The 18,960-nt window shown below is 34.2% G+C and overlaps 1 protein-coding gene across 1 annotated transcript; it reads right to left on the minus strand.

Annotated features, from left to right (window-relative positions):
- LOC142529309 (heavy metal-associated isoprenylated plant protein 7-like) lies at positions 1-2,151 on the minus strand. The gene is made up of 5 exons (XM_075634814.1): positions 1,990-2,151; positions 1,653-1,890; positions 1,311-1,510; positions 1,121-1,208; positions 1-754 (listed from the first exon to the last, which is right to left on the minus strand). The coding sequence occupies exons 1-5, from the start codon at positions 1,996-1,998 to the stop codon at positions 297-299; spliced, it is 993 nt and encodes a 330-aa protein (XP_075490929.1). The 5' UTR covers positions 1,999-2,151; the 3' UTR covers positions 1-296.
- Positions 2,152-18,960: the final 16,809 nt, after the last annotated feature.

Here is an 18,960-nt window from a genome sequence, read left to right on the forward strand (position 1 = left end):
TTTTAAACAAAACATCAAAATTGGATAGCTATCTTATAAAGAAAGGTACAAAACCAAATTTAAATATTATGCCACGTCATAGGTATGTGACAAATTATATAAAAACATAAAATAAAATAAAATAAAAGGAGTACAAAATCATTGCAGAATTCTTAAGCTATAGATGGATACCCCAGACAGGGCCACATGAAGAGAAGTAGAACAAAGAGATGGAGACCAGTGAAATTAGGCAAATGGACATTTCTCCATCATGTGCCCACTGCATTCCCCCTTCTACCCCTCGCCCTCCCCCGTATTTACATCACACTACATGCGTTCGGATTCTCGTCGCTGAACATCTGCGGCGGATATGCCTGCAATTCATGAACATGCATCTGAGGGTAAACCTGGTAATTCTGCAGGTACTGGTAGTTGTAGTATTCATTCCTCCTCATCTCCAGCTTGGATTCATCCGCCTCCACCCCAAGAACCAACGGAGCCGGCGCCGGTGGCTCCCCGCCGACTGCCGGTGCGGCGTGATTCTTTTCTTTGCCGCTTTCTTCGCCTTTCTTCGCTTCTTTTTTCTCTCCTTCCTCTGTTTTCTTCTCCTCTTTCCCTTCCTTTTTCACCTCTTCCTTCTTCTCCGGCTCCGTTTTGATGATCACGGCGTGTTTTCCGGTCCGTTTGTGGATGTAATCGGCGAGCTTTTCGGGTTCGATTACGCCTTTTACGAGTACTTGCGAGCTCTTGAGGTCTGGTTCTACACTCTCAACTCCTATACACTCGAGAAAGTAACTCAATTCAATGATACATATTTTACATTGCAAGAAATTAAATAATTATTGCATTACACCTGTAAAGCCCATATTCCCAGTAATATATATATATATATATATATATAAATGAATTAAATGGGAATAAAAAATAGTCAATAAAAAAGGTCTTGATTGACCTTAATTTGAATGAATTCAAACAAAACATAAAGAATATACAGTTCCCACAATTCAAGAATTAAGGAATCACATGAAAAATCTATCCTAAATTTAGAGAATGAAAAAAGTTGAAAAGGGTAGCAAAAAAATCATCTCTTGAAAACAAAAATGTTAAAACCAAATGATATATATATATATATACACACCACCTTTCATTTTCTGAATCCGCTTCTTGATTTCTTGTGCGCAAGCTTCACAGTGCATGTAAACTCCCAACACCACTGTCATCACAGGTAGCTGCACCAAGAAGAAACACAAATTAGTTACAAATATATATATAAGTATATTTAAAGGATCAAATATATATATATTCTTTAAAATAGATAATAAATAACGAACCTCCTCCTTTTTCTCTTCAACTTTGACCACCTCTTTTTCTTCAGGTTTCTTGGCTTCTTCAGGCTTTGGGATTGGAGAAATAAGCTCCACGAGGCGGTGGCTCTTCTTCTGGACCCTCTCCAAAACCTTCAACGGATCTGCTTTCTCGCCTCTCACAATCACTTTACTGCTCCTGGAATCTGTTACTACCTCCTCCACACCTGCGAAAACCCAACAAAATTCCAGGAAAAAGACGAAACAATCAAGCTAAAATCACAAACCAAGAAATGGGTTTTACAGAATTTGATGACATAAAGACAAAAATCCCAGTTAAGAAGGCTTGGATCTGGTTTCATTCATTACCCTCGAAGCCTTTGAGACAGCGGCGGACTTTCCTAGCACACCCCTCGCAATGCATGTACACCTTCAACACAATCTCACGCGGCGGAGGAGGAGCCGGCGGCGCCAGCTCCGCCGCCTTAGGCTCCTCAGGTTTCTTGTCATCTTTCTTCCCATCGGCAGCTGGTTTCTCAGCCTTGGGGGCTTCCACTTTCTTCTCCTCCTCCACCTTCGCAGCTTCCTGCGGCTTCTTCGCCTCTTCCTGCAAAAAACACCAGAAAATACATAAATAAATCAAAACAACCAGAATCAATCAAGAAAAAATAATGAAAAAATTGTGGGAAAGGAAAGAGAATGAGACCTCTCCCATTGGGTTAATCTCAGGTGAAGAAACGGATGCTAGATTCAGAGATACTCAAGTTAAAAACAGAAGAGGAAACACGTAGAGACACCTTGGATTGGGTGTTCTTCAAACAGAAGTGTGATTATTATAGATATAGATATATACAAAGAGAGGCAGTGAACAAAGACAGCGTGGCTTGTTTTATAGTAAGCGTGGCACGTGCAGTGAAATACTTACGAGAAAATTCGTGTCATCAATTTTTTTTCCAGAATAAATTCTATTTTGGGAAAAAATTATTTTTTTGTCTTGTTTCTATTTTTTTTCCTCGAAATTACATCGAAATTCGTTTTTGTATAAAATTATATATTTGTTGCCTTTTTTTTAATAATAATGTGTACATAGTAGGTTATTCAAAAAATATAAAATCAAATTTTATATCAAATGCATGAATTAGTTCATGTAATGGTAAAAATTTGTGTGATACGGTCTCACGGGTCGTATTTTGTGAGACGTATATCTTATTTAGGTCATACATGAAAAAATATTACATTTCATGTAAAGAGTATTATTTTTTATTATGAATATCAATAGGGTTGACCCGTCTTACAGATAAAAATTCGTAAAATCGTCTCTTAAAAGACTTACTCTCATATAAATTAGTTTTCGGAAAAAAAATAAAAATGTAATTATACATAAAATTTAATTTTTGACATGGAAGACTTATTATCCCAACTAAAATATAAATGAATATTTAATCCTCGAGACACCAGCATTCAGCAATAATATCTAGCTGTTAAAATTCCATTGATTTCACATTACAACATAAGAAATCAAACATTGGGGTTTTCTGTGAAACGTGACAAATAACACAAAAACACCGATATTTTTATTTAGATTTTATGAAAAAATATTATTTTTTATGTTAAAAATATTTTTTGTTATAAATATGAATATGATTGATTTATTATCAACTTTTTATTTAGATTATGTTCGAATAATTATCTTTGTTTGGATAACAATCCACACGTAGTGTTTGAGTTGTCTTACGATTTAAATTATATCGTTATCATCTTGAGATATTAAATGTGTTTTGTATTAAAAAAAATTGGGTTATATAAATAGAGTATAAATTTAAAGATTTTTATTATAAATAATCGATATTATTTTTATAATTTATTATAGTTTTCTATAATATTTTTTGATTTTGTTGACTGGACTAATATGATCATTTTGCGAGCATACCGTGACATTAATAAACAAGTTAGTGAGTTAAGTATTTTTAAATTAAATGGAAACAACATTAATTATTAATTAATGGCCTTCAGAGAACAAAATAATATAATTATATTAATATATGCAAAATGAGCCTATCGAAGCAGGTGCCAAGAAAAGAGAAGGTACAGCTTGTTGCGTTTCATAGAGCTTTACATGTAATTTACATGATCTATTTAATTTTTCAAAAAAATTAACGTAAGACGATTTTATAAGTCAATTTTGTTAGACGATCTTCTATTTGAGTTACTTATAAAAAATATTACTTTTTATGTCAAAATTATTACTTTTTATTATAAACATAGGCATGATTGACCAGTTTCATGAATAAATATCTGTGAAACTATATTACAAAATATTTACTCTTAATTAATATATAATACATATGAATGTTTGTTAGATGTGTGAAGATAGATTTATAATATATATATATATATATATAAATTAATCTCATGTATCTACCATTCTACCACCAAAGCATCTTGAAAGTGCATCATATACATTTATTTTCATTGTTCAAATCTTTGACAATTCAGCAACTGTGGCGTCTATAAGATTCTTATAATTTGAATATGTTATGTTACATATCAAATAAATCCGCAATCTGAGATAGATTTAAGGGTTGTGCATATTTTAAATATCGAAAAATGTATGAAAAATTAGATTTATGTAATATTTCCATGTCGAATATAAAAATAAATAAAATTGTATTTTTTGTTATGTATTTTTTATATTTCTTCAATTTATATATTATGTTTTTTAATTTCATCTTACTCTGATATTATTTTTTGTGATTTATTATTTTCCTAATTGGTAGCGAAGTGGCGATGTTGTGGCGTCAACATAACTCCCATGTGTGCACTAGTACCACATTCATAGCCTCGATGAAGAAATAGTAAAACTAACAAAAGTTGAATGCATAATTAAGACTGATATCTGATAACATAAAATATCAAAATCACGAAATTACATCCAAAACCACGAAAGTAAAATATATATTACTAAAATATAATTTTTTGCTTAAAAATAATTGTAAACTGATTGATAAAGTTATGTAATTTTCCAGATTAAATACTGACAATGTTCTAGTTTTGACTAATGTTATAGAAATTACTTTCTTATAAAAACTAGTAATTTCTTCTTCTTTTTTCCGGTTTAATTTCTTATTTCTGTACGACATAAAAGACAAAAGGACAATAATTAAGGAGGAAATGATCAATAAATATCTATCTTAATCTTAATAGTTAAATTTCAATTTTTGTCACATCGATTTTTTTTGTATTTTTTGATAATTGTTGGATACAATAATTGTCTGTGCTAGGTTGAGTAATTGAAACATTGTGTTTGACTTATTGAACGTTAAAAAAAAATTGAGTTGCACTATTATGACTAGCTATAATTTTTAGTAAAGTGACAAACACTCGCTCCTACAATTGATATCAAATCTAATGTCACGAATTCGATTCTCATTGATTGCAATGAGTAAAATTATTGAGATGAATATTATTAGGCGCAATATTTATCAGTGCTGGATAGAGCAATCGAAATTGGTACTTGAGCAACAGTATAATTTAAAAAGATTATAGTTGCACCGTTACTATCAGCTATAACTTTTTGGTAAAGTGACAAACATTCAGTCCTACGCTAACCCAAAACTCTTTCTCCCTGGGCTCACATGTAATTTTTCGGATGAAATTCGGTACAAAACATTGAAAATTTGGAACAAATATATGATATTTCAGAAGTAAATATTTTAGATATGATACTAGATAAAAACTTGTGTGAGACGGTTCACGGGTCGTATTTTGTGAGATGGATCTTTTATTTGGGTCATCCATGAAAAAATATTACTTTTTATACTAAAAATATTACTTTTTATTGTGAATATCGGTATGATTGACTCATCTCACAGATAAAGATTCGTGAGACTGTCTCACAAGAGAGCTAATAATGATATAATGTATGATTTTTTAGTACCCAAACATGTGACAAATTTTGATATATTCGGTTGAAAATTCTATAGAGACCCTTGAAAATCTAGTATTAATATATGATATTTAAGTATTAAATGTCTCATATATGAACACAAATATATGATTTTTTAATACACAAAAATATATAACAAATTTTTGTATTAGTGACACGGTTTTTTCAGATGAAAATTTGTACAAAATTTTAAATATGTAGTATAAATATATAATATTTCAGTATAAATTATTTCAAATCAGGTATTAATATATGATATTTGAACACACAAATAAGTAAAATAAATATTGATATTGATATAATTGATCCAATTTTATAATCAAAGTTTTATATTTTCTGCAACATCTAAACTAATTTATTATACTATAATTTATATATGTTTTAAATTTTCAAAAATTTGTATAATACAAAAATATTATTTTTATGAATTAGAGATGGAACGGAAAATCTTGATTTGATAAAAATTGAATAAATATTTAATTATGACGTTGAAGATTTAAAAACAACTATCATCCAATTAAATGTGACATTGACAACTCCCCCACAGTCCATGTGGGGTCGAATGCCCGACAACTCTTTATTATTCCATTTGGGAAAATTACTACAACCATAAAATCACAATAATAAATTTCCATTAAAAAACACTATTTATTTATTTAATTTTTGAAGTAACAAAGCCCCATCAAATCACAACCTTTTTTTCCCCTAAAATGTTCGGCAAAAACGGGGGCGGAGTTAGGATATTGGTTCAGTGTAGACAACAATATATTATAATTAATAAAGCAAAAAAAGAGCAATGATTAATCGACAACTAAAAATAATGTGTCATAAAATTTGAACACAAGTTACGCACAGCCAGTAGCATTTGATAATTGATGGGAAAACGTCAGAAAAATGACGAACAACAGCGTGTACAAAATCCGAAATCAAAACAAAATATGATATAAAATATAAGATATACGTTTGAAAAATAAGCATGAATTCATTATCGATTGGAAAAAGCATAAAATTATAAAACAATTGAATGATCGACAAATATTGAATGAAAAAAAAGAACCTAAAATTTGGTAACATTTTGGATTTTTTAGATATTATGAAAGATGAAACGGTAATTAAAATAAATTAGAATGATTGTTAATCAAAGTATATGACGTTCGTGACTCGAGAAGAGAAAACATATACAGAAGGCTATAAAGTGTATACTTGGATACTAATAACATGTAAAAAATTGAGTCTAAAATTTGAGAAAATTTGGATCAGTACAAACAGCTAAGCATATAATAATATCACATAAAAATTAAAAATTTAGACATATATATACACACACACAAGCATATAATAATAGCACATAAAAATTAAAAATTTAGACATATATATATATAGATATATATATACACACACACACATATATAAAAAAAATTGGCCCAGTGTAGGCATCGGCCCACACTGGGCCTATGCTGGCTCCGTCAGTGAGCAAAAACATGTATGAGACGATCTTACGGGTCATATTTTATAAGATGAATATCTTATTTAGGTCATCTATAAAACCGTATTACTTTTTGTGCTAAGAATATATTATTTTTTATTGTGAATATCGGTAGGATTGATTCGTCTAACAGATAAAGATTCGTAAGACCGTCTCACAAGAGATCTACTCAAGATGTAATTGGTAAAAAAAATTATTGAATCTTATTTGATTTTTCTATTAAAAAAATATTATCATCAATTTTTAAAAGTACATTAAACTTGGACCGATTTCTTAAACAAAAACTAAAAAATCGAAATTAAGTAAAAAAAATTAGGTAAATATGAAAATACCACAATCTTTTAGACTCGATCCCATATGTCTTTTAAATTTTAATATTTGAAAATAATTTTTTATGTCGCTATTTGAATCGACAATCCTCTTAATGAGTCGACCATTGTGTATATATAGAGACATGATATATATTTATCTGTGTAAAAATTCAAATGAAATCGTCTACGAATCCAACTCATAGAAAATATATTATTTTTTTGTTAAAATTATTGTTTTTCATTCAAAATATAGATCGTGTCGATTCGTCTCACATCTATAAATCCGTGAAACCATCTAACACGAAATCTACTCATTTATCCGACACGTATATTCATTAAGTGATGTTAGATTTCAAGTTAGGAAAAATTATAAATGTTTGTAATAAATATTTGTATCGTGCTTTTGGGTGGTTTCTCATAAATATTATTTCCCGTATAACATAAATTCATTGCAATTAAGGATTTAACTGCCTCCCTCGTGGTTGTGGATATTTGGCTGAGGGCCCTCCAAATATGAATGATTTGGAAGAAAATTAAATGTTTCATTTCACACAAAAATTTGTGTGAGACGATTTAACTCGTCGTATTTTATGAGACGAATCTCATATTTAAGTCATCATTGAAAAAATATTATTTTTTATGCTAAGAGTATTATTTTTTATTGTGAACATCGGTAGGATTGACTCGTCTCACAGATAAAGATTCGTGAGAACGTTTCATAAAAGACATACTCTTCATTTAATGTACAACTTCATCTTTTTTGTTTTAAGTTTCATATCATTGTTATTGTAAATGTTATCTACCTACCAATTGCCTTTTATACACACAAAAATAGCATTTTTGATTCTGTGTGTTTGTTTTTTTATGACCGTGGTTTTCAATATTGTTAAATTTCAGTTTTAATTTGTTATTTTTTTAAAAAAATTAAATCTTTTTCTGATTTGGAGTTAATATGACACTTATAGATAGCAGGTATTAGACGAGTAATCTTGTGACAGAAGTACCTGATAGTGGCGGGATCGCCACGGGCACATTGCACGATGTCACAAGATAGTATAGAAATCTTGGGACAGATGTACCTGATAGTGGCGGGATCGCCACGGGCACATTGCACGATGTCACAAGATAGGATATTGGCGATAGGGCCACAGTCCATGACGGTTAGGTCAGGACACTGGATGTTTGGTTATATCGACGTGGATAGAACTGGAGTCTTTTCTATTACTATTGGTCGATATAGGAATACCCACATCTGGAAACCGGGATCTCTAGACTAGGATTGAGTCTAGTCTGAGTCGTGGAGTCACGAGCATTGTCGACAGTTTGATATTGATTATGTTTCAGCTTTTGATATATATTGCTGTTATCTATCCATGCTTTTATGTTTATCATATGATTGCATGTTTCGTTGATTTATACTGGGATTATATTCTCACCGGAATTATCCGGCTGTTGTCTTGTTTGTATGTGTACATGACAACAGGTGGGACATGATCAGGGTCCAGGAGATGAGGAGAGATCGTGATAGAGTGGAGACTTCGGACTTTGATGTATATAGGGTTTTGGAACTTGATAATTAGATGTTGAACCTTAGTCTTTACTGATTTGTAGACGATACAGGACTTGTACTTTATTTTATATTGAGTTGTATATTAGTTTGATCTCACTACTTTCCGCATTAAAAAGAAAAAAATTTTACGACCCTAATTACTTGATTAGTAAATTGATCCTGATGTCGATTAAGAATTGATTCGCGTCCGGGTCCCCACAACAGGTGGTATCAGAGCGATAGATCATTTGGACTGAGATAGGAGCTAGTGAGCGGGGTAGAATGAGTTTTCTTTCCTTGCTTTTGATTGCTAGCATGACTTACTGCTTTATAATGCATGCTTATCTGTTTATCTGATTTGATTTGAAAACATGTATTATTGAGAATAAATCAGGGCCGATTCTGGATCAGCAGTAAGATGATCGGAGGAGAACTGAAACAGAAGTATTGTATTTGGGTTACTAATCCATTTGATTATCAGATATGCCTCCGAGAAGAGTACCAGAACAAGGTAGTACTTTGAACCCTCCAATGGACGTTGCAGCCACTCCAATGGAGACATTGTTGAAAAGATTTCAGTCATTTCATCCACAAACTCTGAAAGGTACCGAGATTTCAGTGGACTGCGAGAGTTGGTTGAACGATATTGAGATGCTGTTTGAGTCCTTGGACTACACCGATGAGCGGAGCGTGAAATTAATTGGACACCAATTGCACGATATTGCAAAGAACTGGTGGATTACAACCAAGCGGGCTTTGGAGTATCGAGGTACGACTATTACTTGGAATGTCTTTAGAACTGAATTCTATCAAAGGTTCTTTCCAGTGTCGTATAGGAAAGATAAGGGAGCGGAGTTTGCAAACTTGAGACAGGGCCAGCTGAATATTGAAGAATATGTGGCCAAGTTCTCTACACTGCTACGATTTTCTCCACATGTGGCCGAGAATGACGAAGTCATTGCTGATCAGTTCATTAATGGCCTGAACCCGGAGATCTTTACTTTGGTAAACACCGGGAGACCGAATAATTTTACCGATGCTTTGAACAGAGCAAAGGGAGCCGAAGCCGGTCTGATGAGACAGAAGGGAGCTTCGTTTGTGCCTCCAGCGCCGAGACCACAGAAACCACCTCCTCGGTTTGAAAGTGGCGGCAGTAGTGGCGGAAAGAAGGATTTCTTGAAAGCTAGAGGGAAGCAATTCAAGAAATCAGGAAGCAGTTCTTCTAGCTCTGGTAGTCCTCGACAGAGCCAGAGCTATACTGGACCTTATTGCAGCACCTGTGGAGGAAAGCAATCCACATATTCCACAGAGCAGTGCCGAGGAGTGTTTGGCAGCTGTCGTATTTGTCGACAGCAGGGACATTTTGCCCGAGTATGTCCCCAGAGAGGTGCACAGGGATCCCAGGCAGCAGAGTCATCTGGATCAGTGGCTCAGATCGGGAGGCGACCATCTGCTGTCCATTCTTTCCAGCCAGCACCGTCTATCCAGTCACAGCAGAGGCTAGGAGGAAGCCAGACAGTGAGCCAGCCTCCGAGACAGCAGGCCAGAGTTTTTGCTTTGACTGAGGAGCAGGCACATGATGCACCTGATGATGTCGTTGCAGGTAACTGTTCTATTTTTGGTTACCCTGCTTATGTATTGATTGATACTGGTGCATCACATACATTTATTTCTGAGAGATTTGCATTGATGCATGCATTACCTGTTGAGTCCCTATCTACTGTAGTATCTGTTTCTTCTCCTTTGGGAAAAGGTCTTGTATCAGTGACTTCTGTTAGATCTTGTATACTACGATATGACGGGCATGAAATTGAGTTAGACTGTATTGTGCTTGGGTTGTCTGATTTTGACTGTATTATCGGAATTGATATGTTGACCAAGTACAGAGCTACAGTTGATTGTTTCCACAAGATTGTGAGATTCAGACCTGAGATGACTGAGGAATGGAAATTTTACGGTAAGGGTTCTCGAGCCAGAATTCCTTTGATATCCGTATTATCTATGACTCAATTATTGCAGAAAAGAGCGGAATGATTCCTTGTATATTCAGTTGATTTACTGAAGTCGAGTCCATCATTGGCGGACTTGCCAGTGGTGTGTGAGTTTGCTGATGTCTTTCCAGATGAGATTCCTGGTTTGCCTCCGATTCGAGAGATAGACTTCAGCATTGAGTTGATGCCAGGTACAGTTCCGATATCTAGAGCTCCATACCGAATGGCATCAATTGAGTTGAAAGAGTTGAAAGAACAGTTGGAGGATTTACTGGCCAAGGGGTATATCAGACCGAGTGTATCTCCTTGGGGTGCTCCAGTAGTGTTCGTGAGGAAGAAGGATGGGTCGATGAGACTTTGTACTGACTACCGGCAACTGAATAAGGCAACGGTAAAGAATAAATATCCATTGCCTCGTATTGATGATTTATTTGATCAGGTGCAGGGTTCTTCGGTGTATTCCAAGATCGATCTGAGATCTGGATACCATCAACTGAGAGTCAGGGATTCTGATATCTCAAAGACAGCATTCAGAACCAGGTATGGACACTATGAATTTATTGTCATGCCATTTGGTTTGACGAATGCACCAGCGGTATTTATGGGATTAATGAACCGTGTCTTTCAGAAATATCTCGATGATTTTGTGATTATTTTCATCGATGATATTTTGATATATTCAAAGAATGTGATGGAGCATTCTGAACATTTAAGAACTGTGTTGAAAATTTTGAGGGCGGAGAAATTATATGCTAAACTGTCGAAATGCGAGTTCTGGTTGAAACATGTGGTATTTTTGGGGCATATTATATCCGGAGACGGGATATCCGTTGATCCCAGTAAGGTTGAGGCGGTGATTTCTTGGCCGAGACCGACATCTGTACCAGAGATACGCAGCTTTATGGGTTTGGCAGGATATTACCGTCGATTCATCAAAGATTTTTCCAGTATTGCCAAACCAATTACACAATTGACTCAGAAGAATGCTCCATTTGTTTGGTCTGAGGAATGTGAGACCAGTTTTCTCGAATTGAAGAAAAGATTGACCAGTGCTCCAGTGTTGACTATCCCGTCAGGTACTGGTGATTTTGTTGTTTATTGTGATGCATCTCACCGTGGATTGAGTTGTGTTTTGATGCAGCGGGTGCATGTGATTGCGTATGCCTCGAGACAGCTGAAACCTCATGAATCTCGTTATCCAATTCATGATCTTGAATCGGCAGCCATCGTCTTTGCATTGAAGATATGGCGACACTATCTATACGTGGAGAAGTTTGAAATCTATTCTGATCACAAAAGCTTGAAATATCTGTTTTCACAGTCTGAATTGAATATGAGGCAGCGAAGATGGCTTGATTTGCTTAAAGATTTCGATTGTGGAATCAAATACTACCCAGGAAAATCCAATGCAGCAGCTGATGCACTGAGTCGAAAGGTATGTTCTCTATCCTTATCGACTATTGGTGTTTCGAATTTGATTGAAGACTGCTGTTTGTCTGGATTAGTATTTGAGACAGATCGGAGACCTATGAGATTATATATTATTCAAGCTGAACCAGACCTGATTTTGAGAATTAAAGCAGCTCAGAAAGTTGATCAGAATATACAGAAGTCGATTGCTATGGTCAGAGCTGGACATCGATCGGAATATCAGGTTCAAAATGGTATTTTGTATGTGAATAATCGTCTTGTTGTGCCGAATATTTCGGAATTAAGAGAACGAATACTGACAGAAGCGCACAACAGTCGTTTTAGCATTCATCCTAGTGGCAGGAAAATGTATAATGATTTGAAGACACAGTATTGGTGGAAACAAATGAAATTTGATGTTACTGAATTTGTGGCCAAGTGTCTGAATTGCCAACAGGTGAAGGCTGAAAGAAAGATACCAGGAGGATTATTACAGAGTTTGTCGATTCCTGAATGGAAATGGGATCACATTTCCATGGATTTTGTGACACAGTTGCCACGATCCTCCCGAGGTTGTGATACAATTTGGGTCGTGATTGATCGATTGACCAAATCTGCATGTTTTATTCCATACACAATGACGTACAGATATGATCAGATGGCCGATATCTATGTCAAGGAAGTGGTTAGATTGCACGGAGTTCCGAAGTCGATTGTTTCAGACCGTGATCCTCGGTTTACTTCGCACTTCTGGCAGAGCCTGCAGCAAGCTCTCGGTACGAAGTTACATCTAAGTACCGCATATCATCCACAGACTGACGGACAGTCAGAGCGGACGATTCAGACATTGGAAGATATGCTGAGAGCTGTAGTGCTTGATTTTAGCACTAATTGGCAAGATGCATTGCCTCTTTGTGAGTTTTCGTACAACAATAGCTATCAGACGAGTATTGAGATGGCTCCTTTTGAAGCGTTGTACGGAAAGAAGTGTCGATCCCCTCTGTATTGGGATGATATCTCTGAAGTTCCTGAGACTGGACCTGATATGATCAGAGATATGACTGAAAAAGTGAAACTGATTCAGAAGAAAATGAAGGCAGCACAGGACCGACAAGCCAAATATGCCAACCTTCGACGTAGACCGTTGGTATTTGAGGTAGGAGATCGAGTATTTTTGAAGATTTCTCCTTTCAGAGGTGTTGTCAGATTTGGCAAGAAAGGGAAATTGTCTCCACGGTACGTTGGTCCATATGAAATTCTCGAAAAGATAGGAGATCGTGCCTATCGACTTGCCTTACCGCCTTCACTATCTGGAATACATGATGTTTTTCATGTATCTATGCTGCGGAAATACCTCCCTGATGATTCTCATGTTATTCAGCCAGATGAGATCGAGCTGGATGAGACATTGAGTTATGTCGAGAAACCAATTCAAATTATCGATCGTAAAGAAAAGCAACTCAGAACGAAGATTATTCCACTTGTGAAAGTACAATGGACTCGTCATGGTGTTGAAAAAGCTACTTGGGAGACTGAATCTGATATGAGACAAGAATTCCCAGCATTGTTTCACTGATGTAAATTTTTATTCGTTTTAATTACATTCCTTCTTAATGATATGATTTGACTATCTGTGACTTCGAGGACGAAATCATATCTTAGGGGGGAGAAATGTAATGCCCGAGAATTAATCACTGTTAATTAACGAGTATTGAGTTATAATTCAAGGTGATTATAAAAAGATTGACCGGGACATATGGTTCGCCGGAACGGCTGGAACGGCCGTTCCGGAAGTTCCGGGGTGGGTAGGTGATGGCTTGTATCGGCGTTTCGTATATGGAAAACGGGGATATAACGGTGGAAAACGGGGATATAACGGCGGAACGGAAACGGAACGCAATTCGCGACGGTTTTGTTTTGAACAATCGCTATTAACGACGGTTTCTTGTATGTAGCGACGGTTATTTTTCACCGTCGCCGATTTACGTCGCCGATTTAAATCGGCGACGGGTTTACTAAAACCGTTGCTATAGTTAGCGACGGTGTAAATAAAACTGTCGCTAAATTAAATTCGGCGACAGTTAAATAAAAACCGTCGCTAAATTTGGCGACGGTTTTTCATAACACCGTCGCAAATTCGAATCAGCGACGGATTTAATAATGAACGTATCTTTACTTTCTAGTACAAATAATGCAATTGTAGGTCCTAATGCACGTATCTTTACTTTCTAGATGATATAACATTTACATGTACCTTTCTATATAAATGTTTGTTTTCATCAACTTATATTTCATTTCTCATTGTTATTATATTATCATATGATATTAGTAATTTAATAAGCTTAACATTAATTTCACTAAGAATATTGGAAAGCAAAGCACATCGGTTGATGTGAGATGGTGAATCTTGAGTCTTCTTCCCGCTGCATCCATCAATGAAAGACTAATAAAGAAGAGACTGCAAGTCAACTATTTCTATTAGGAAATTTTCATTACAAAGTGTGAAAAAACTAAGTTAATTATAAAATATTTCTATTTTAATTGATGTTAAATAATTTGTAACATCACTTTATATAAGATTTGATGCTTATTATTAGTCCATCACTCTAAATTGATTCAAATTTGTGCGAACTTATATATATCCAATCGAAAATATTTTAAAGTTTTAATTAATTAAATACAAATAATTTTTAATAGTATATTTAATTTTTGATATGGTTGGAAATATTTTAAATATAATGACGATATAAATTGTGTTCAATAAATTGTTAATAAAATTATAAAAATATTAAAATTTTTTATTTACATTAAATAATCTATTTAAATGATATTTATTTTAATTTTTATATTTCTAAATATTTTCCAAAATTTTTAATTTTTATATATTTATAATATTTTTTTTAATACCCGTTCCGCGACCGTTCCGCGAAATTTCATTGTAACTGGAACGATAGCATCCGTTCCGATCTCCGCGACCGCGATAGCGAACCATTCCGGGACACGATTTGAGTCGGCGTGAAATGAATTATGTGCGAGGACAGTACCTCTCGCGCACATGCGCGACATGAGATGCGCACATGCGCGAAGTGGGCAGAGAGTCTCGCGCATATGCGCGGTGGGTGTGCGCGCATATGCGCGAGCTGTTCAAGCCATGTCCAGAGAGCCTCGCGCATATGCGCGACGTGTATCCGCGCATATGCGCGAGATAACCCGAGAGTTGGCAATTCTGAGTAAGGGTCTCGCGCATATGCGCCGAGTAAGGGCGCGCATATGCGCGAGCTACCGTGTAGACACGCGCCAGGACTTGTCGCCTCGCGCATATGCGCGGAGGAGGGTCGCGCATATTCGCGAGACGTGTTGCATGTAGGATGAGCCATTTGCTTTACATGCATGAATATATATATATATATATACAAAACGTACGAAAATCCTTCAGAATCAGAAAAGAATCGAGAAAAAGTCTCTGTGAAGTTATAGAAAATCCTTACGTCTTTTGTGAGAAATTCGTCCGTCCGATTTTGAATCCGACTTCGATACTGTGTTCCTATCGACGCAGGCTACAACTGGACGTAAGTTTTACTACGTTTTGATATGTTTCGAAATTATGCTATTGTCAGAATTGAATGGAATTCATATATGATGTTCTTGACATGTTAGACATCATAGAATCGAAGTCAGATTAAGAAACAGACTGATTATGGAATTGTTATAATTTTCTGAGTATATTGATTTGAAATCGGACAGATTTAGATTATGAATGAATTACAGATTATATCGGATATGAGTTATGATTTGTAATTGATGTCTATTGATATGGTATCGACGGGAATACTGAGATTATGCCGTTATGCCGTTGATTTGAATTAAATCCAGATTAATCAGATTCGGTGTGGAATTAAGAATAGAACATTGATATTATGATTCTCGATATGTCGTTTCAGATTTACAGAGACAGTCTTGAGTTCAGAACTGATATTGCTGCAGACCGAGACTACAAACGAAAGGTATAAGTCAATGTGGTATTGGGAGATCGACTTGAGTCGGTTCAGACTTGAGTTTCCCTAAATCACATACTTTACTTTATTGCATTGATATTTGCATTGATTTGATTGATGTACTTGTTCTCTTGAATTATAGATAGCATGTATTAGACGAGTAATCTTGTGACAGAAGTACCTGATAGTGGCGGGATCGCTACGGGCACATTGCACGATGTCACAAGATAGTATAGAAATCTTGGGACAGATGTACCTGATAGTGGCGGGATCGCCACGAGCACATTGCACGATGTCACAAGATATGATATTGGCGATAGGGCCACAGTCCATGACGGTTAGGTCAGGACACTGGATGTTTGGTTATATCGACGTGGATAGAACTGGAGTCTTTTCTATTACTGTTGGTCGATATAGGAATACCCACATCTGGAAACCGGGATATCTAGACTAGGATTGAGTCTAGTCTGAGTCGTGGAGTCACGAGCATTGTCGACAGTTTGATATTGATTATTTTTCAGCTTTTGATATATATTGCTGTTATCTATCTATGCTTTTATGTTTATCATATGATTGCATGTTTCGTTGATTTATACTGGGATTATATTCTCACCGGAATTATCCGGCTGTTGTCTTGTTTGTATGTGTACATGAAAACAGGTGGGACAGGATCAGGGTCCAGGAGATGATGAGAGATCGTGATAGATTGGAGACTTCGGACTTTGATGTATATAGGGTTTTGGCACTTGATAATTAGATGTTGAACCTTAGTCTTTACTGATTTGTAGACGGCACAGGACTTGTACTTTATTTTATATTGAGTTGTATATTAGTTTGATCTCACTACTTTCCGCATTAAAAAGAAAAAATTTTTATGACCCTAATTACTTGATTAGTAAATTGATCCTGATGACGATTAAGAATTGATTCGCGTCCGGGTCCCCACAACACTGAACTTTGTTATCACATCAACACTTTTAAAAAATATATAAAAATTACCCTTAAATCAAAAACACGATATTAAGATTGAAATTTGATGATATAGAATATTAAAGTTGTAAAAAATCAAACTTAATGATTAAAATTTCAATTTTTTTCTAGATTTATGACATGCTATTTAAAAATTAGAACAACATCTATTTATATTTATCGAAAGTAACCAACACAATTAGTTTTTAAAAATTATAACATTTCATCCAGAAATTAATTGTAATATTATTTTATACATTTATCAGGACAAAAAAAAAAAAAATTGCAAGATTCGTTTAATTAGTATATAGTATAAAGAAATGATGACGTTGTTTAACTTTCTCTAAAAGGCCGTTAAAAGAGGGACTACGATTGGTTAAAGTGGGGAGTAGGTCTCTTAAGACAGGATCTCACAAATTTTTATCTGTAAGATGAGTCAGTTCCTATCGATATTCACAATAGAAAATAACACTCTTAGCATAAAAAATAATAATTTTAATGGATGACTCAAATAAGATATCCGTCTTATAAAATACGACCCATGAGACTGTCTCACACAAATTTTTACATAAAATGGGTATTTGTGAGTGGTTAAGTTAAGTTTTATTTTCCTTAAAAACGTGAGGTGGTAGGATACCTTTGATTTAATATAATATATTACAGGAGCCCGAAGAATGGACATTGCTGAGAGTTTCCTCTGAAGGATCCAATTCGTTTTGATTCGGAACGCGTTCAAACCAAAATGAAAATATTACTTCTTTTTTGTGACGATCTCACGGAACTTTATCTGTGAGATGAGTCAACTTTGTTAATATTTATAATAAAAAATACTATTTTTGACATAAAAAATAATACTTTTTCATAAGTGACTCAATAGAAGAATCATATCATAAAATTGACTCGTAAAACAGTTTCACAACAGTTTTTGTGAAAAAATTCATATCAGATAAGAATTAATATGGGTAAACTTCAGTTTCGTGGTGTACACAAAATATAGATATATTGTATGATTTTTTTTTTAAAAAAAATCCCACGTTTGTGAACCAACCAAATTTACAAGTGGAGAAAGGTTGACACAGGAAATCCATTCTCCTTTGGAATCATTGTCACCAATTGAAAATAAAGTAAAATGCATCTAAGAGATAAGCATTCATTGTCACAATTTTTTTTAAATTTTTTTACATAAAAGATAAAATTACATCAATTCCATGTAAATTTCTAGGTCGGATCAAATTATATATATATATATATATATATAATCCTTATATATATATATAATACATCCAATATAAGGTAATTATTTATATATATATATATATATATATATGTTAAAGAAAATACACCCAATCTAAGGTAATTATTCTTGATATATATAATACATCTATTTTATTTCTCCAAAATATCATTCAAATATAAAAACACTTGTTTTAATAAAAAAATAGATAAATTAAAAAGGTAATGAATGAGAATTTAATTTTAAACATTGAGTGAAAATGCTAATTCAATTATATTTTACATTGAAATTTATAATATGTAAAAATTATATTTTGTATCAAACTATAATTTATACACACACATTCACTACTATATATATTAAATCAGACTTATCTTATGAAATGACTTTAGCTGAAAATATATGTGACATGATATGAATAATATAAAATGTCACACCAAAGATCATATATCAATTAGGATAAATCAAATTCGATGGGGCTTTTAAAATTAGAAATGATTTAGAATTTAACATAATATATAGCCAATTTTTGTTTTTGTTTTGTTTTTCTCTAAAATACCTTTTGTATCCGTTGAGATCGGATTTTTCTACGGACGACAATATAACGCTGACATGAGATCAATAACAAGCTACATTGTGTATCATCGTATCAACTCTTCAGATGGAAGATGATTCAAAACGTTAAAATCTAAAAGCTATTAAATTAAGATTTAATTTTAACAACAGAGACGACAAAATTGTATAATAAAAACATTAAAAAGATGAAATCGATATGGTTCAAAGATA

The sequence above is a fragment of the Primulina tabacum genome, chromosome 16, assembly GCF_025594145.1.
Source record: "Primulina tabacum isolate GXHZ01 chromosome 16, ASM2559414v2, whole genome shotgun sequence".
NCBI lineage: Eukaryota > Viridiplantae > Streptophyta > Magnoliopsida > Lamiales > Gesneriaceae > Primulina > Primulina tabacum.

Excerpts from the sequence above, each read along its gene's own strand:
- LOC142529309 (XM_075634814.1), bottom strand. Across the intron at positions 1,511-1,652 it reads CTGTCTCAAAGGCTTCGAGG|GTGTGGAGGAGGTAGTAACA; the intron begins GTAATGAATGAA and ends GGGTTTTCGCAG. Across the intron at positions 1,209-1,310 it reads TTGAAGAGAAAAAGGAGGAG|CTACCTGTGATGACAGTGGT; the intron begins GTTCGTTATTTA and ends TTCTTGGTGCAG.